General features: G+C 43.6%; 1 protein-coding gene across 1 annotated transcript; it reads left to right on the forward strand.

Annotated features, from left to right (window-relative positions):
* Window positions 1–17,773: 17,773 nt before the first annotated feature.
* Window positions 17,774–20,018, forward strand: LOC100937778 (F-box/SPRY domain-containing protein 1-like). Its single transcript, XM_054535065.2, is given in 1 exon segment — window positions 17,774–20,018. A coding segment is annotated over 1 exon segment (864 nt). The 5' UTR covers window positions 17,774–17,788; the 3' UTR covers window positions 18,653–20,018.
* Window positions 20,019–20,560: the final 542 nt, after the last annotated feature.

Consider the following 20,560-nt stretch of genomic DNA (forward strand, 5'->3'; position numbering starts at 1 on the left):
TTTTAAGAGAAATGCATGATGAGAAGCAGCAGGGGGTCAACATGCATCTGGGGTGTTAGAACCCAAGAGGCAGTAGACAGTCATCTTGCACCTCCCCTGCCTGCTGTCAGAATGCTAATGCACTGTCTCCTAAAGCAGGGTACGAAAAATATGGCCCCAAGGCCATCTCCAGCCCATCACTTCTTTTTGTGCAGCCTGTGAGCCAAGAATGGCTTTTACATTTGTAAATATTTGGATGGGGGGGCAAGGGGTCAGCGTGGAATCAAATGAAAACTGCAAAAAATTCAGATTTCAGCATCTATAAATAAAGGTTTATTAGAGCACATCCATGCCCATTTGTTTAGGTACCGTTGATGACTGCTTTTGTGTTACAGCAGGGCTGAGTAGCTGGGACAGAGACCATACTGTCAGAGGTGTTTGAACCAGAACAACACCATCTTGAATAGGGGCTGGGTAAAATGAGGCAGAGACCTACTGGGCTGCCTTCCCAGGAGGTTAGGCATTCTAAGTCACAGGATGAGCTAGGAGGACGGCACAAGATACAGGTTACAAAGACCTGACCGATAAAACAGGTTGCGGTAAAGAAGCTGGCCAAAAGCCACTAAAACCAAGAGGGCAATGCATGTGACCTCTGGTCATCCTCACTGCTCATTCCACGCTAATTATAATGCATTACCATGCTAAAAGATGTGCCCACCAGCGCCAGGACAGTTTACAAATGCCATGGCAATGTCAGTTACCCTATATGGTCTTAAAAGGGGAGGAACCCTCAGCTGTGGGAATTGCCCACCTCTTTCCCAGAAAACTCATGAATAATTTGCCCCTTGTTTAGCAAATAATTTAGAAAAAACTATTAAGCATTATGAGTTGAGCAGTCCAAGCTGCTGTTCTGGCTGTGGAGTAGCCATTCTTTTATTTCTTTACTTTCTTAATAACTTAAGAAACTTAATAAATAAACTTGCTTTCATTTTACTCTATGTATTCGCCTTGAGTTCTTTCTTGCACAATATCCAGGAATCCTCTCTTGGGGTCTGGATTGGGACCCCTTTCCTTTAACAATATGGCCCTCAAAGACAAAAATATTTACCATCAGTCCTTTCAGCAAAGGTTCACAGACTCCTGCCCTAAAGGATACTGTAACTCTAAGACATCCAAGAAAGAGACATTCTGTAACTTGTCTTTTATAAACTAAGATATTAAAGGCTTTAAATTTCAATCTTATGCTGGAAAACTTGATAAAACAATTGGTTTTTCTTGCTAGGTAAGATGGCAAGAATTGCTATTATTTTATATAAGGCTGTTTAGAAGAAACCCTTACTAAAGCTTTTAAGGTTATAAACCAAAAGTACCATCTAGAATTCAAATAATATGAATTCAAATTATAGAATTCAAGGGCAATAGCAATGATATATTCAATCTTAGTAGTGGTTATTTAGCGCTATTTTCCCATTATCATAGAAATTCCCTTTTAAACACCTTCAATATTTTGAATAATCTGAAAAATAATCTGTCATAATGAAATGAACTTTACAGTAATAATAATAGCTATTTGTTAAACCTTCAGTATTTACCAGGCAGAGTTCTGAGCATTTTACTTACATCAACACATTTAATGGCCCCAACCACGCTGTCAGGTAAGTAATATTATACCCATTTTGTAGATGACAAAACCAAGGCACAGAGACAGGTTAAGTAATTTGCCTAAGATCACACAGCAAATATTGGGGCCAGGATTCAAACCCCAGTAATCTAGACCCAGAAACTGAACTATGCTAGGGGTTAGACCATCTCAGATTTATTTAAAACAGGTGGAAATGACAATAATATTTCACTATAGTTTAGAATGTAATTGATATCACTGTGTAAAATATACCTTTTTTCCCTCAGAAGTATCTTTTCTCTGGACCACTAACACGATCATGTTGATACAATGGAACTCACATCCCCTCTCCATATTTGACTGGATCAGGTGTGAACATCTGGCCCAAGCTGGACCAATAGGCTCCTTCCCTGAGCTTTTGGTGCTGAGATTAAGATTCTAGCCTCAACCTGACTTCTGTCACTCTTCCATGAGATAGAAGAATAGAGGAGACACGAAGAGAGAAACACAGTCAAGAGGCAGAGGTGGTGGGAGGGACCTCCTTGATCCACAATGGACTCTATCCCCTTCTTGAATTCCAGTGGAACCATGGCCCTGTGTTCTGTGAGACACCCTAGAATCCTTCAACAATACCACTTTTGGCTGAACCGAGTGGGTTTTGGTCACCTAGAACCAAAAGAATCCTCAAACGTAACCCGATTAAGAGCAAAACAACCTGCTTTTTTTTTTTTTTTTTTTTTTTTTTTTTTTTTTTTTGAGACAGAGTCTTGCTCAGTCACCCAGGCTGGAGTATAGTGGCACGATCTCAGCTCACTGCAGCCTCTGCCTCCCAGGTTCCAGCGATTGTGCCACCACACCCGGCTAATTTTTGTATTTTTAGTAGAGACGAGGTTTCACCATGTTGGCCAGCCTGGTCTTGAACTCCTGACCTCAGGTGATCCACCCACCTCGGTCTCCCAAAGTGCTAGGATTACAGGCGTGAGCCACCACGCCTGGCCAACCTGCCATTTTATATATTCTCTGACTCATCAGCATGGGCCTCTCAAATGATGGACTTGCTGGATTTCTGTTTATTTCCTTCGCTGTGCACTAAGTAGGTCAGCTCCCAAGAATGACTAGTTTGGAGGTGGAGGGACTAGTGGAATATGCTTAGAATGGTGCCTAAGCCAAGCTGGGAACCAACAAATTGGTTTTGGGCTCTGCTTTAGTTTTTCTTGTTGTTGTTTGTTTTTGTTTTTTGTTTTTTTGGCCTGGGGGGTTAAAAAACCCCACAAACGTCTTTCCCCATTTTCCTCCAGTAACACAGATGGAAATGGCAGTTTATACTTGGGATCGTGCTCGGGGAAATAAATAGTGTCTCAGAACCAATTACTGAAATGACCACAATGGATATAAAATGTGGCTGCATAATTTCCTAAGTCCCATTTCTCAGGGTAAAAATGGTTCAGAGACCATCCAAATGCTTCTCCGAAGAAATTACACAAGCGAGATGGAAAAAGAAAGTATTGGTTTCTCAGCACTGGTAATAATTAGGATTTGAATGAGTGGTGATAAACCCATTTACAGACAGGAAGTGTGAAGGCCTGAATGGCCAGGAGATTTGCTAAGTGATGACAAGGTCAAGATCAGGCCTCTGGCCTCTGAGCCCAGCTCCCTAAGCCTAGTGACCTTTGAATGACACCTGATTTTTTGCCCCATCCAGCACCCATTTTCCGATTGCAATTTGGAGGAATGGACATATGACCCAGAACCTGGCCAATCAGAATAGTCTACCACCACCTCTTCCCCTCTCCCCCACCATAGTAATCAGTTCAGCCATGGGCAAATGATCCAAGTTGAAGCAATAATAGTCAGTCCCATGACTTCCAATGAAACTTCTAATGAAATGATCTCTCTCTGTTGGGATTGCTGCCTGATGGCTAATGTAAGCTTGGAGCCACTGGGATCGCCATATGGAAAGCATCAGCCTGAGAGTGAAGCCAGCACAAGTAGATGCAGAATCAAGAGAAGACGGAAAAGCTGAGTCCTACTGATAGCATTTGATTCCTTAGATCCAGCCACACTGGATATGGGATATGGGAAACCTTGAAGTACAGTGACTACTGTGGATAAAGGGTCAATGGGTAAGGGGTTTCCTTGTGGGATGATGAAAATGTTTGGCAACTAGGGGTGATGGTTGCACAAGACTGTGAATGTACATGAAGCCACTGAAGGGTACACTTTAAAATGATGAATGCTATGTTATGTGAATTTCGCCTTCATTTTTTAAAAAAGGGGGAAAGAGGCCAGGTGCGGTGGCTCACACCTGTAATCTCAGCACTTTGGGAGGCCAAGGTGGGCAGATCACCTGAGGTCAGGAGCTCGAGACCAGCCTGGCCAATATGGTGAAACCCCATCTCTACTAAAAATACAAAAATTAGCCAGGTGTGGCGGTGTGTGCCTGTAGTCCCAGCTATTTGGGAGGCTAAGGCAGGAGAATCGCTTGAACCCAGGAGGCGAAGGTTGCAGTGAGTTGAGATTGTGCCACTGCACTCCTGCCTGGACAGCAGAGCGAGACTCTGTCTCAGAAAAAAAAAAAGGAGGTTGGGGGAAGAGCATAATTTTAACCATGCAGATATCAGAGATTTCACAAAAGGAGTGTCACTGAAGCTAGATATGGTGATCAAGAGGCAGGAGAAGGGGGAGATGCTTTCTAGACCTAATAACAAGGTGCTAAGCCCTTTTGATGTGGTCTGAACATCTGTTCCCTCCAAATCTCATGTTAAAATTTGATCCCCAGTGTTGGAAGTGGGGCCTATTGAGAGGTGTTTGGATGATGGGAGCAGATCCCTCGTGAATGGCTGGTGCCATGTTTGCAGGATTGCACCCTTAATTCCCAAGATACCTGGCTGTTAAAGAAGCTGGCATCTTCCTCTTTTCTCTTCCTCTCTCTTGACATGTGATGTCTGTTCCCCTTCACCTTCCACAGTGATTGTAAGATTCTTGGGCCCCTCACCAGAATCAGATGGTGGCACCATGTTTCTTGTATAACCTGCAGAAATATGAGCCAAATAAACCTCTTTTATTTATAAATTACCCAACCTCCAGTATTCCTTTACAGCAACACAAAATGGACTAAGATACCCCTACCTATAGTAATTACATCGTTAATCCTCAGAGCAACCCTTGAGGTAGTAAATATTACTTTAGCCTTGTTTTATAGGTAAGTATGCAAGGGCCAGAAAGGGGACATAACTTGCCCAAGTTTACATAGTTGTAGATTAGCAGAGAGCTGGGACTCAAACATAGATTTTTCTGGCCAGGCACAGTGGCTCATGCCTGTAATCCTAGCACTTTGGGAGGCCGAGGCGAGTAGATCACCTGAGGTCAAGAGTTCGAGACCAGCCTGGCCAACATGGGGGAAACCTCATCTCTACTAAAAATACAAAAATTAGCCAGGTATGGTGGTGGACACCTATAACCCCAGCTACTTGAGAGGCTGAGGCAGGAGGATCACTTGAATCCAGGAGGCAGAGGTTGCAGTGAGCCAAGATCGTGCCATTGCACTCCAGCCTGGGCTTCAGAGAGAAACTCTGTCTCAAAAATAAATAAATAAATAAAAATAGGTTTTTACAACTCTCAACCACTCTGTTCAAGTGCCTCCTAGTAGAGGGAAGAGCATAGAAACACAGAACATTTCTTTAGAAGAATGTATCATTCCATGTTCTTCCTAGAGGAATAATCAGAGTTTAGCCCACTAAGATATATACTGACAACAGCAACCTTTATAACAGTGGAAAAATTGGAAACATACAATGTTTGACCATATGGACTAGTTAAGTTATTGAAGAATATGTGATGATTTGGGACCAGGATCACAATTTAGTGCTGAGTGAAAAAGGCAGGATATAGGAAAGTAAAAAAGTTGGATATTAGCTACACAGGAAAAATATGAAAAGGTTACTAGAAAAACACACATCAGGATGTTGGTTGACCTTGATGGGTAGAATTGTGGGTGATTTTTTTCTATGCGATTTACGTGTGTGTGTGTGTGTGTGTGTGTATAGACTCAGTTTCCATGTCTGTAAAATGGGTATAATAACAGATCTCCCCCATTGAATGGTCAGAAACACTAAGTGAGACAACGCATGTAAAGCTTGAAGCATCAGTACCTGACATAGGATAAATGCTCAATAAAATAACTACAACAATTATTATGTACATGTATTAATTTTATAACTAGGAACACAGACAATAAATGCTATGTTTAAATCCCATACAATCTTTTTTTCTTTTTTAAACATGGGAGAATCCTACACGGCAGCCCTCAGAAGTCGCCTTGCTTTGCTCTGTCAGTGATTTCCTCCTCCAGATGTGAAACTGAAGGTAGCATGAGTCATGGCTGCTTTCACAGGTGCCCTTGGATTGTCGAGTGACTCAACTCCAAGCTGCTCTGCATGGAAAGTAACCAGCTGCTGCCTCCAACTCACCAGGCTCAACCCTCCACACCAGGCTCCTCCTCCAAAGGCTCCTCCTCCAAAGGCTCCTCCTCCAAAGGCTCCCAACAAATCAATGGAGGATTCAGAGCCACCCACTGGATGGTTCTGGTGGCCACTAGGATGTTTTCTCACTTCCCAACTCCCAGCCCCAGGCAGCAGGGAAGTGTTTCTGCTCGCCTCGTGGCTTCCTGTTCAGGGCACTGACCTCAAAGCACACAAGTCAGTTCATACTCAGGGCAGAGTCTTTTTCTTTTAGAGACAGAGAAGATGTTGCCTTAGCATCATCTACACCCCTGGGGATCCCTATGATTAGGGCCTTGCTCTCCTTTCCTCTTCTCTCGAGGCTGGTTCTACTCAAGGTCAATCTGGTACCTAGAGCAGGCTAAGGAGCAGCAAGCACCTTGCCAATATCAATGGCAATGGACCCTATCCTGCCAGGAAACATCTCTGTCTTTCACGGATGGTCAGGTTCACGGTCCTGATGATTATTTAGAATTACACAGCAGGCCAGGCACAGTGGCTCATGCCTGTAATCCCAGCTCTTTGGGAGGCCGAGGTGGGCGGATCACTTGAGGTCAGGAGTTCAAGACCAGGCTAGTCAATATAGTGAAACCCCGTCTCTACTAAAAAAAAAATACAAAAATTAGCCGGGCATGGTGGTAGGGGCCTGTAATCCCAGCTACTTGGGAGGCCGAGGTAGGAGAGTTGCTTGAACCTGGGAGGTGGAGGTTGCGGTGACGCGAGATTATGCTATTATTGCACTCCAGCGTAGGTGGCAGAGAGAGACTCCAACTCAAAAAAAAAGAAAAAAAAAAAGAAAAAAGAAAGAAAAGAAGTACACAAGCAATATGTGAGTTAATTCTCATTTTAGAAAATGCAAACAATCTAGAAGTATGTTTTAAAAAGGAAAGAAAAGAGTTCCCTTGACATCTCTCTTCCAATCCCACTCCTTTTCTCAGAGGTGACAAATCGATGGTAGTAGTTGGGCATGCACATGGGTGAGTTTTTATTTTTATTTTTTTGGGGCGGAGTCTCGCTCTGTCTCCCAGGCTGGAGTGCAGTGGCACAATCTCGGCTCACTGCAAGCTCCGCCTCCCGGGTTCACGCCATTCTCCTGCTTCAGCCTCCCGAGGAGCTGGGACTACAGGTGCCCACCACCACATCCGGCTAATTTTTTTGTATTTTTAGTAGAGACGGGGTTTCACCGTGTTAGCCAGGATGGTCTCAATCTCCTGACCTCGTGATCCGCCCGCCTCGGCTTCCCAAAGTGCTGGGATTACACACACGCGTGAGCCACCAGGCCCGGCCGAGTTTTTATATATATATATTTTTTTAACAGAAATGGAAACATGCTCTACATATTCTGTGACTTGTTTTTCCACTTGGTGACTTTCTAGTTAATGTCTTGAAGACCATTCCACGATGATACAATTAGATCTTCTGCATTCTTTTCCAAATAGCTACATAATATTTTGCTCTAAGGCTCTACCATAGTTTAGCCACTTCTCTATGGATGGACTCTTAGACTGATTCCAATTTTTTATTATTAGACACAAAGCTCTAATGAAATTCTTTTATATAGATCTTCATGCATTCCTGCAAATATTTCTATAATACAAATTTCTAAAAGTGTAATTCCTGGCCGGATGTGGTGGTTCATGCTTGTAATCCCAGCACTTTGGGAGGCTGAGGTTGGTGGATCTTGACGTCAAGAGATCGAAACCATCCCGGCCAACATGGTGAAACCCTGTCTCTACTAAAAATTGAAAAATTAGCTTGGCGTGGTGGTGCACGCCTGTAGTCCCAGCTACTTGGGAGGCTGAGGTTGGAGAATTGCTTGAACCCGGGAGACGGAGGTTGCAGTGAACCGAGATCGCGCCACTGCACTCCAGCCTGGGTGACAGAGCGAGACTCCATCTCAAAAAAAAAAAAAAAAAAAGACAGTGTGGAATTGGCATATGGATGGACAAATAAATATATGTAATAGAAAAAGAGTCTAGGCACACAACCACATGAATATGGAAACATGCTATTGGCAAGAGGTTATACTACAAATTAGTAGGGATGGGATAGACTACTTCAGCTACTGGAGAAACTGGTTATTCACATGAGAAAAAGAAAATAAAATCAGATTGGCCGGGTGCAGTGGCTCACGCCTGTAATCCTAGCGCTTTGGGAGGCCTAGACAGGCGAATCACAAGTTCAGGAGATCGAGACCACCCTGGCTAACATGGTGAAACCCCGTCTCTACTAAAAAATACAAAACAAATTAGCCGGGCATAGTGGCGGGTGCCTGTAGTCCCAGCTACTTGGGAGGCTGAGGGAGGAGAATGGCGTGAACCTGGAAGGTGGAGCTTGCAGTGAGCCGAGATCGCGCCACTGCACTCCAGCCTGGGTGACTGAGCAAGACTCCATCTCCAAAAAAAAACAATAATAAAATCAGATCTCTATTTCATGCCATAGATCAACATTTCCTGGCCATTTAAAAAAATATAGAGGACCCAAAGAGCTTTTTAAATATATATATATATATATATATATATATATATATACACGTATATACGTATATACGTATATATATATATATACACGTATATACGTATATACGTGTATATATATACTATATACACGTATATACGTATATACGTGTATATATACACATATATACATATATGTGTATATATATATGAAAACTATATGATAAATTGAAACTGAGAAATTTTAGAAAAAATATTTTTGAGACAGGCTCTCATTCTGTTGCTCAAGCTCAAGTGCAGTGGCGTGGAATGATAATGGCTCACTACATTCTCAACCTCCCAGGTCCAAGTGATCCTCCCACCTCAGCCTCCCAAAATGCTGGGATTACAAGTGTCAGCCACCATACCTGGCCTTACTAATTTATTTTTTTAATTGATTATAAATTAATTACATGGTAACATAGGTAACATGTTATTTAATTTAAAAATCTATTTTTCAAAACAAAAAAAATTTTTGAGTGACATCGTTTTAAATTTTTGCGAATCGTTTCAATGTCTGGCTAGATTCTTATATCTGCTTCTATGTTCAGTCTGTTATAATATACATTGTTTTGGTTGCAGTATATAAGGAAAATCTAACCTCACAGAAATGTGTAGTTAGCAAGGGCAGGAGTAGTTCAATAGCCTTTTCAGATTATTGTGACTATTCTTAGTTCCTGTGACACCCAAACTCAAGAAGTAGTCATTTTTTAAGGTTTACTTGCAATGTGGAATCTGAAACTGTATCAATTCTTACTCCGTTACATCAGAATTCATTGGTCTATCTTACTCTTTGAAAGATCTTTTGCTCAAGTATGATTTTGGAATATCATGTATTGATCATTTACAAAACATTGGTCCACTGATTTCTACTGATCTTCCACATTTGACACATTTCATCCCCAAAATCATGTTCATTAACATTACCACCAATCACATCAAAAAAGTCATCTATTGGAAACCATCAAGCCCATGGTAACAGATGCAAGTGTTCCAAAATTCTAATTGTTTATTTGAAAGCTCAAGTTTGATCACTGGCAACAAACACTGTCAGTTGTTTTCCTTGAAGTGACAGGCTCATTTGCTCATTTTTGAGAGAATGTCTGACAAATACCCAAGGCTGAAAAACCAGATTTTCTCAGTATTTCATTCAATGATGTTCTATGCAAACAAAAAACAAAAGACAAAAGGCAGCTAGTTCAGTTCCAGCCACTGCATAAGTGCTTTTCCTTGAGACAACCACTGTGCTTCAGAATCCAGCAGAAGTGCTTTTCGTGTACTTCCCATTCCATCATCTGAAAGAGCTCAAAGACATACTTGGGATCAGGAGTCAGTAACAATAATAACTCTCACTGCTTCATCAAGAACATTCTTAAATGAAACTGGTGCATGTTTGTTTAACTGTGAGTGCATGGCCATGAAGAATATGAAGATGAGTAGAGTGGGGTGCCCTGCCTTCTTGTGCTAAGGTGCAAACAGTGTTACCCACCAATGCTTTGGCATCGTCATTGGGAATGTCAACACAATAAAGAAAAATAACATCTTGGCCTCATTAGCAAAATAGTTTGACCTCATGGTCCTCCTGACAGAGTCTCAGTCACCCAGGGTCCTTGGATCATGCTTTGAAAATCACTGTCACACCCAAAAATAAATTCCAATTAGACTAAAGACCTAAAATGGGAGTGGGGAAAGCACTTTAAAACTACAGAAAAAGGCCAGGTGCAGTGGCTCACGCCTGTAATCCCAACACTTTGGGAGGCCGAGGTGGGAGGATCACTTGAGGTCAAGAGTTCGACACCAGCTTGCCAACATGGTGAAACCCTGTCTCTACTAAAAATACAAAAATTATCTGGGCATGGTGGTGTGTGCCTATAATCCCAGCTACTTGGGAGGCTGAGGCAGGAGAATCGCTTGAACCTGGGAGAGGCGGAGGTTGCAGTGAGCTGAGATCGAGCCACTGCACTCCAGCCTGGGCAACAGAGTGAGACACCATCCAAAAAAAAAAAAAAAAAACTAGAGAAAAAGTCTGAGCTATCTTTATTATTTGAATGTAGAGAAGGATTTCTTAAACAGACACACACACAGACACACACACACACACAAACCTTAGAGGAAAAGGTCAATGCATTTGACTCATTAAAAGTCAAAACTAAATACAGTATCATAAGCAAAGTGAAAGTCAAGCTACAGGACTTCTGATTCTGGCCAAGATGCAGTAGTGTCATTCTTCCCAGGTTCTCTCTCTTACAACTGATAACTCACAGACATAACACAGCAGACAAGCATAAGGAGATTCCGAAAGGTGAAAAGGAGAAGACATACTACCTCTGAATCCTGGAACTTTAGTCACTTGTGGCAGTGAGCAGCCTGAGTTTTCTTATTGTCTTCCATATACCCCAACATCCCAGGCACAGTATAGGAAAAGCCTCTGACCTGGAACCACTACCAAGCTCAGAAAAAAAAAAATGCTCTAAGAAAAGCCAGTTCCCCTGAATCAAAAGAAAAGAAAGAAAACCAACAACAGGATTTTTTATTCATTTTTATTTTTAAGCCATGGTCTCACTCTGTTGCCTAGGCTGGAGGGGAGTGACACAATCATGGCTCACTGCAGCCTCAACCTCCCAGGCTCAAGTAATCCTCTTGCCTCAGCCTCCTGAGCAGCTGGGACTACAGCTGTGCATCAACACAACTGGCAAATTATTGTATTTTCTGTAGAGCAGGAGGTCTCACTATGTTGCTGATATGGTTTGGCTCTGTGTCCCCACCCAAATCTCACCTTGAATTGTAATTCCCATAATCCCCACGTGTCAAGGGCGGGACCAGGTGGAGGTAACTGAATCATGGAGGTGGTTTCCCCCATGCTGTTCTTGTGATAATGAGTGAGTCTCATGAGATCTGATGGTTTTATAAGCATCTGGCATTTCCCCTGCTTGCACTCATTCTCTCTCCTGCCACCCTATGAAGAGGTGCCTTCCACCACAATTCTAAGTTTCCTGAGGCCTCCCCAGACATGCGGAAGTGTGACTCAATTGAACCTCTTTTCTTTATAAATTACCCAGTCTCAGGTATTGCTTCATAGCAGCATGAGAACAGACTAATACAGTTGCACAGGCTGATCTTGAACTACTAGCCTCAAGCAATCCTCCCACACTGGACTCTCAAAATGCTGAGATTATAGAGAATTTTTTTTTAACCATATCTGCCCTGTGAGCCAAAGACTGATAGAAAAACTGCAACCCTTCCCTGTCATTTCAGCAGGGCCAACTGGGGATCTGGTCTTGTAGCTTCCACATGACAGAAGCAGGTGGTGATGCTCTGATTCCCCTGCTGGGGTACATAGATGGGAATGAGTGGGAAGCTGATCCTCTATCCCCCACCCAGTGGAAGAAGGTGGTACCCTGATTTTCCTGCCACAGCCCTGTCATCAGGGTCTGGTGATGGGTGTCCCCTGTCTCTCTCCCCTCCCCTTCAACAGACTTAATGAGCTGGTGCGAGGTGAGGCTACTCACCATGACTCTTCTTTCCTTCTCACCCTGGTGTTGGCAGAGCCCAGCAGAGCCTAAGTCTCCACCCCAATCAGCATCACCAAAATTGGACAAGTGGTGCAAGTCATGGCCAGCCAGCCCTGCATTTTCCACCTACACTGGTGTCAACAAAGCTCACTGTGAAGCTGAGCCTCCACACCCACCTGGCAGCAATAAAAGTGAATGAGATGTGGGCTGGGCACAGGGGCTCACGCCTGTAATCCCAGCACTTTGGGAGGCTGAGGCAGGTGAATTGCCTGAGATCAGGAGTTCGAGACCAGCCTGGCCAACATGGTGAAACCCTGTCTCTACTGAAACTACAAAAATTAGCTGGGCATGGTGGTGAGAGCCAGTAATACCAGCTACTCAGAAGGCTGAGGCAGGAGAATCGCTTGAACCCAGGAGGCGGAGGCTGCAATAAGCCAAGATCACGACGCCACTGCACTCCAGCTTGGGCAACAGAGCGAGACTCCATCTCAAAAAAAAAAAAAAAAAAAAAAAGTGAATGAGATGTTACGAAGTAGGGTATGCAGTAATGAATTTAAACTTCAGCTCCTGGGAGGTCATCTCTCAGCCTTTGGAATGTCCTGCTTAATAAAAGTGTATTTGTTCACAGGGGGCGGGGGGGCTTTAGGCCACATCAGAAAGTCAAGTGATGTGATTTAGGATGGGAGCTTTGGGTCACATGGCATCAACTCCACCTTCAGAGGGGTTGGAGAATGAGGTCAGCAATGTGGGCAGCCAACCAGGTCTACATGACTGAGCCCCAATAAAAACTCTGGACACCAAGGCTTGGGAGAGCTTCCCTGCTTGGCAATTATTTGTGTGTATTTTCACACATCATTGACAGGAGATTAAAGTTGATTTTCCAACTCCCATGTGGCAGAAGCAGGTGGTAATAGTCTGATTCCCCTGCTGGGGTAGCGTGGGTGGGAACAAATTGAGAGCTGATTCTCCATCTCCCACCCAGTAGAAGGAGGTGGCACTCTGATTTCTTTACCAAAGAAGTATCAGGAAAGTCTAGCAGTGACACCAAGGCTTGAGTGAGCTTCCCTGGTTGGCATACTCCATTCATTCTGTCACATGTTATTGCCAGGTCATTAAAGCTGCCCATTACTCCACTGTCATCTCTGTGTTCGGAACTTACCTGTACTCTGCCCCCAGGCTTCTTCCCTTGCCTGATTTTAATCTGTACTCTTTCCCTGTAATAAACTGTAACTGTGAGTACAACAGCTTTCAGGGAGTTCTGTGAGTCCCTCTAGCAAATCATGAAAGTTGAGGATAGTTTTGGGGACCCCCAAACTCGTAGCTGGTGTCAGAAGTGAGAGTGGTCTTTTGGACTGTCCTCTGACTTTGTGCAAGGTTAGCCTGTACTCCTGTCTCACTCCCCCACCCGCTGGTGTCAGTGGGACCCATTGGGGAGCTAAGCTTCTGCCCTCACCCTGCATCAACAAAGTGGTATGAGTCAACTCATCATTTCTCACTCCCCAGCAGCAGTAGAGCCCAGTAAGGAACTAAACGTACACCCCCTACCAGGAAGCAATGCAGCACTGTTAGGTTTGTTCCTCATATTTTCTAGGAAAGTGGCCCCAGCACCAAGGGGGAAAGTGAATATACATCCCAACCACCCCTCATACTATAGCTCAACAGGAAGGCTACCTGCTTGAAAAGAAAAGAGAAAGGCTGGGTGTGGTGGCTCACGCCTGAAATCCCAGTGCTTTGGGAGGCCAAGCGGGTGGATCACTTGAGGTCAGGAGTTCAAGACCAGGCTGGCCAACATGTTGAAACCCCATCTCTACTTAAAACCCAAAAATTAGCTGGACGTGGTGGTGCATGCCTGTATCCCAGCTACTGGGGAGGCTGAGGCAGGAGAATCGCTTGAACCCGGGAGGCAGAGGTTGCAGTGAGCCGAGATCACACCATTGCACTCCAGCCTGGGCAAAAGAGCAAGACTCCATCTCAAAAAAAAAAACAATAAAAAAGAGAAAGGCCAGGCACAGTGGCTCATGCCTGAAATCCCAGTGCTTTAGGAGGCTGAGGCAGGAGGAAATTTTGAGGCCAGGAGTTCAAGATCAGCACAGCAACATAGTGAGACCCTGTCTCTACAAAAAGCACACACACGAAAAAAATTTAGCAGAGTGTGGTGGCACATGCCTGTAGTTCTAGCAACTCAATTCAGGAGGCTGAGGCAGGCAGAACACTTGAGCCCAGGAGGTTGAGGCTGCAGTGAGCTATGATTGTGCCACTGCACTCCACCCTGGGCAACAGAGTGAGACCCTGTCTCAAAATAAATAAATAAAAATAAAAATAAATTTGTATTCCTAGAAGGAGAAGAGAATGAATATGGTACTGAAAAGTTATTTGAAGAATCAATAGCTGAAAACTTCCCAAATTTGAAGAAAGACAACCTATGGATTCAAGAAGCTGAGAAAATCCCAAATAAGATAAAACTAAAGAAATCCATACAAGACATGTCCTTCAACTCTGACAAAAAAAAGAAAAATCTTGAATGGATTCAGAAAGAAATAAAACTTTTTTTTTTTTTTTTAAACAGAGTCTCGCTCTGTCGCCCAGGCTGGAATGCAGTGGCGCGATCTCTGCTCACTGCAAGCTCCACCTTCCGGGTTCACGCCATTCTCCTGCCTCAGCCTCCCGAGGAGCTGGGACTACAGGCGCCTGCCACCACGCCCGGCTAATTTTTTTGTATTTTCAGTAGAGACGGCGTTTCACCATGTTAGCCAGGATGGTCTCAATCTCCTGACCTCGTGATCCGCCTGCCTCGGCCTCCCAAAGTGCTGGGATTACAGGCGTGAGCCACCGCACCCGGCCATAAAACATTATTTGAAAGGGAACATCAATTTAAATGACGGTGGAGTTCTCCTTTGAAACCATGGCAACTAGAAGGAAGTGACTCAATATTTTTCAAGAACTAAAAGAAAAGAATTATGAATTGTGAATTCTATATCTGGCAAAAATAGATGTCAGGAATGAAGAGGAAACAAAGGCATTCTCAGGCGAGAAAACACTAAGAGAATCTGTTGTTAGTAAACCTGCCCTTAAAGAATGGCTAAAGGGGCCAGGCACGGTGGCTCACACCTGTAATCCCAGCACTTTGCGAGGCCAAGGCGGGTGGATCACCTGAGGTCGGGCATTCGAGACCAGCCTGGCCAACATAATGAAACCCCATCGCTACTAAAAATACAAAAATTAGCTGGGCATGGTGGCAGACGCCTATAATCCCAGCTACTCAGGAGGCTGAGGCATGAGAAACACTTGAACCTGGGAGGTCGAGGTTGCAGTGAGCTGAGGTGGTGCCACTGCACTCCACTCCAGCCTGGGCAACAAGAGCAAAGCTCCAACTCAACAACAAAAAAAAAGTGGCTAAAGGAAGTTCTCCAAACAGAAAAGAAATGATAACAGAAGAAGGCTTGGAACTTTAGTTTTATCTTATTTGGGTACTTATGTACCCACAAAAATCAATAATAATTTCTTTTTAAAGATGAAATCTGGCTGGCCTCAGTGGCTCACACCTGTAATCCCAACACTTCGGGAGGCTGAGGCAGGTGGATCACCTAAGGTCAGGAGTTTGAGACCAGCCTGGCCAACATGGTGAAACCTCATCTCTACTGAAAATACAAAAATTAGCTGGGCATAGTGGTGCATGCCCGTGATCTCAGCTACTTGGGAGGCTGAGGCATGAGAATTGCTTGAACCCGGAAAGTGAAGGTTGCAGTGAGCCAAGCCATCATGCCACTGCACTCCAGCCCGGGCAACAGAGCGAGACTGTGTCAAAAAAAAAAAAAAAAGATGGAATCCTAAAAAAATGTCAAGTAACCTATAGGAAAGTAGGAAAAGAGAAACAGAGAAGGAAAAACAGGAGAAACAAACAATAAAATGGCAGACTTAAACAGTAACACATCAATAATTGCCTTAAATGTAAATGGTCTAAATATATCAGTTAAAAGACAGATTGGCAAAATGAACATGAAAACATTATCCAGCAATATGTTATCCACAAGAAACTCACTTCAAATATAATGATATAGGCAGATTTGAAGTAAAATGATAGAAAAAGATACACAAATGTTAATCAAAAGAAAGCCAGATGGCTCTACTAATACCAGATAAAGTAGACTTTAAAGCAAAGAAAATTACCAGAGAGACATTACATCATGATAAAAAGGTCAGCCTATCAAGAAGACAGCAATCCTGTGTATGCACCAAATAACAGAGTCTGAAGATGCATGAAACAAAGATTCATAGAGCCGAAAGGAGAAGTACATGAATCTACAATTACAATTGATCACTTCAACATTCCACTGTGAGCAACTGGCAGACTTACTAGACAGAAAATCAGCAAGGATATAGAATAACTGCATAACACTGTCAACGAATTCAACTTAATTGATATTTAAGTTGGGAACGCTTCACCCAACAACAGTGGAATACGTATTTTTTTCCAAGTGTTCACAGAGCATTTACCAAGATAGACCATACCCGGGCCAAAAAACAATCCCTAACAAATTCAAAAGAATTAAAATTATGTGTTATATTCCCTGACCATAATGGAACCAAACCAGAAATCAATAACAGAAATATAACAGAAAATCTCCTGACACTTGGAAATTAAACAACATACTTCTAAATAATCTCTAGGTCAAAGAAGAAGTCTAAAAGGAAACTTAAAGAACAGAACCAAATGAAAATGAAAATACAACATATCAAAACATATGTGATACAGAGACTGTACTCCGTGTAAAATTAATAGCACTAAATGCTTATATTAAGAAAGAGGGCTGGGTGCAGCAGCTCATGCCTTTATTCCTAGCACTTTGAGAGGCTGAGGTGGGAGAATTGCTTGAGTCCAGAAGTTCGAGACCAGCCAGGGCAACATAGCAAGACCCCATCTCTACAAAAAATTAGCCAGGCGTGGTGGTGTATGCTTGTAGTTCCAGCGACTTTGGAGGCTGAGACAGGAGGATCTGTTGCGCCCAGGAGGTCAAGTCTCACCTAGGTAATGCAGCAAGACCCCTATCTCTAAAAAGAGACAGAGAGAGAGAGAGAGAGAGAGAGAGAGAGGACACAAAGCACTAATATCAGAAATGAGACAGGTGATAATCTCTACAGATTTTATAGCCACTGAACAGATAATAAGGGAATACTGCAAACAACTTTTTACTCAGAAACTTGACAACTTCATAGAAATGGACCAATTCCTCAAAAACAACACCCTACCAAACTCAACCAAGACGAATTAGAAAATCTGCATAGTTCTAAAACCATTAAGGAAAATGAGTGCATAATTTAAAAGCTCCCAAAAGAGAAATCTCCAGGAGAAATCTCGAGAAATTGCCTGCATATTTCTCCTTTGTGAGCTTTCAAATTATGCCTTTTTAACAAACAACGCTGGACAAATTGGACATCCATAGGCCAAAAAAAATGAATCTCTATCAATTCTTCATTGAAGAATTCTATCAAATCTTTAAAGAATTAACACGGGGGCGCGCGGCGGACGCCCCCGGGCAGGGGCGGGAGTGGTGGAGGCTCTGGCGGTTGGCACTGAAAGGGGCGGTGAGCGAGCCGCTCCGGTCTCCGGGAGAGGCTTGGCCTTCCGAGCAGAGACGGCGGGAAGCGGCGGCAGCCGCGGCCCTCGGGCCGGCTGGTGAGGCGATGGCGGCGCCGGCCCTGGGGGCTGGGGCAGCCTCGGGCGGCGCTGGCTGTAGCGGCGGCGGCGGCGCGGGCGCGGGCGCGGGCTCGGGCTCTGAGGCCGCGGGGGCCGGGGGCCGGCTGCCCAGTTGGGTGCTGGAGTTGGTGTTCTCTTACCTGGAGCTGTCCGAGCTGCGGAGCTGCGCCCTGGTGTGCAAGCACTGGTACCGCTGCCTGCACGGGGATGAGAACAGCGAGGTGTGGCGGAGCCTGTGCGCCCGCAGCCTGGCAGAAGAGGCTCTGCGCACGGACATCCTCTGCAACTTGCCCAGCTACAAGGCCAAGATACGTGCTTTTCAACATGTCTTCAGCACTAATGACTGCTCCAGGAATGTCTACATTAAGAAGAATGGCTTTACTTTACATCGACACCCCATTGCTCAGAGCACTGATGGTGCAAGGACCAAGATTGGTTTCAGTGAGGGCCGCCATGCATGGGAAGTGTGGTGGGAGGGCCCTCTGGGCACTGCGGCAGTGATTGGAATTGCCACGTAACGGGCCCCCATGCAGTGCCAAGGTTATGTGGCATTGCTGGGCAGTGATGACCAGAGCTGGGGCTGGAATCTGGTGGACAATAATCTACTACATAATGGAGAAGTCAATGGCAGTTTTCCACAGTGCAACAACGCACCAAAATATCAGATAGGAGAAAGAATTCGAGTCATCTTGGACATGGAAGATAAGACTTTAGCTTTTGAACGTGGATATGAGTTCCTGGGGGTTGCCTTTAGAGGACTTCCGAAGGTCTGCTTATACCCAGCAGTTTCTGCTGTATATGGCAACACAGAAGTGACTTTGGTTTACCTTGGAAAACCTCTGGATGGATGACAGTGGCTTTCTCGTGATGACAGACAGAATGGAGGAGAGATCTGCTTATGGGAAGTAGAACCATGAAGTGACTGTCACATGTGCCTGTCCAAGAAACATCCTGAAAACACATGAGGTCGTAAACTGGAGAAGCAGCTCTACAGCAGAGATTATCTTCGTGTTTCCCCTTTCTACTGGGCCAGAAAAATCCTCAGGGTTGCAGTTGGTTGAGTGGGCAGTTGTCATATGCATGTTGCACCCGATGTTGTCTCTGAGATAGCAATGTGTCATTTCCAGCTTTAAAGGTGAGATTGTAGAGATGCTGTCAAAGGGATAAGATAAGGAAATAGCAAGATTTTTAAGTAGTGTGTTTGTGAAGACTGATCCCATTTTACAACTGCCTGTTCTTTCTCCAGTCCGTTTTTTTCCAGCCAGCTTGACTATTAGAAAATTATGAAACTGGTTGGGTTTTATTTAATATTTTTAATATATTGAGAAGCATGGTCTGCCTGGACTGCACTTCTCTAAAAGTGAGATATAAAATTGTGCAGCTATTTTAAAAGTTGTATATAATATGTGTGTAAAAAAAAACTGTAAAAAAAAAAGGACAAACAGGTTGCTTTGTTCTAGTTCTAATTTCTTAAAAACCACTACATGGTTACAAAATTGGAATAACATTTGGGGACAGCTGGGTTAACTACAAAGAAGAGGATTTTAAGGAGATGTGTTGTATCGACTCATTTTGTATTATTTTTGGCTTACAGTTCCCATAGCTGTTAGAGTCTGATTTGTTTTTGTTTTTACTCTCAAAATCATAGTAAAGATCTCTCAATCTCCTGGCTAAAGATTGAAGGAAGGCAAATCTATTTCTAATTATACATGTATCAGTAAGGATGATCTCAACATAATAGTAATGTGTATCTTTTGGTATCCAGTTTTATTTTTGGCCTTCTAAGAAAGTGTCTCATAACACAGAACATTGCCATTTGCTCTTGTAGGCCTCAAATATGAAAGCTATTAGTCATAGAGCCTAGAAAAAAAAGAATTGATTAATGGTCCTTTTATTTTGTAACCCTATAAATGCTGTAGATATTACCAAAAAAATTTTAATTTCATATTGTTTACATCATGCAACTAATCTAAGCCTCAAACTCGTTATTGGGGCTATAAAGAAAACGTTTACTTACCCACCTGAAACAGGTTAAGAATATTCTTAATCTCATTATAGATAATTGCCCCCATGGGACTTGAAATATAACACCTTGTGCTGAAAACTTCAGGTTGGCAATATTTGAAGGTTTCATTGTAGAAGAGTTTAACATTAACTCCTATTTTGACTTACAAATCTTATTTCTCATCACTAAAATGCTTTTGAATTAATAATCCAACCCACCTCCTCGCTGTTCTCCAATAGGTTCCAACAGGCTCCGCCACACCTCGCTGTTCTCATCGCCGTGCAGGCAGCGGTACCAGTGCTTGCACACCAGGGCGCAGCTCCGCAGCTCGGACAGCTCCAGGTAAGAGAACACCAACTCCAGCACCGGGCTGGGCAGCCAGCACCCGGCTGGGCAGCCGGCCCCCGGCCCCCACGGCCCCAGAGCCCGAGCCCGCGCCCGCGCCCGCGCCCGCGCCGCCGCCGCTAAAGCCAGCGCCGCCCGAGCTGAGAGTTTTTCTTTTGTTAGAAAAGAAACAGACATCTTTCTGTATGAAAGTATACATTGTATGGTTTTAGATACATAAGAATTGACAAAGGCGAGCGAAATCTTTGTACTTCTGAGTTCTTGCTGTATGTATGTTTTGTTTTATTTTTTTTTTATTTTTATTTTTTATTTTTTTTTTTACATCTTAAGCAGTAAAATTTTATTGTAGTAGTTGATTATCCTGATAGAGAAAACATTTCAAATACTGAAAGTAGTGAAATAAATATCA

This window comes from Pongo abelii, chromosome 18 (assembly GCF_028885655.2).
Source record: "Pongo abelii isolate AG06213 chromosome 18, NHGRI_mPonAbe1-v2.0_pri, whole genome shotgun sequence".
Classification (NCBI taxonomy): Eukaryota; Metazoa; Chordata; class Mammalia; order Primates; family Hominidae; genus Pongo; species Pongo abelii.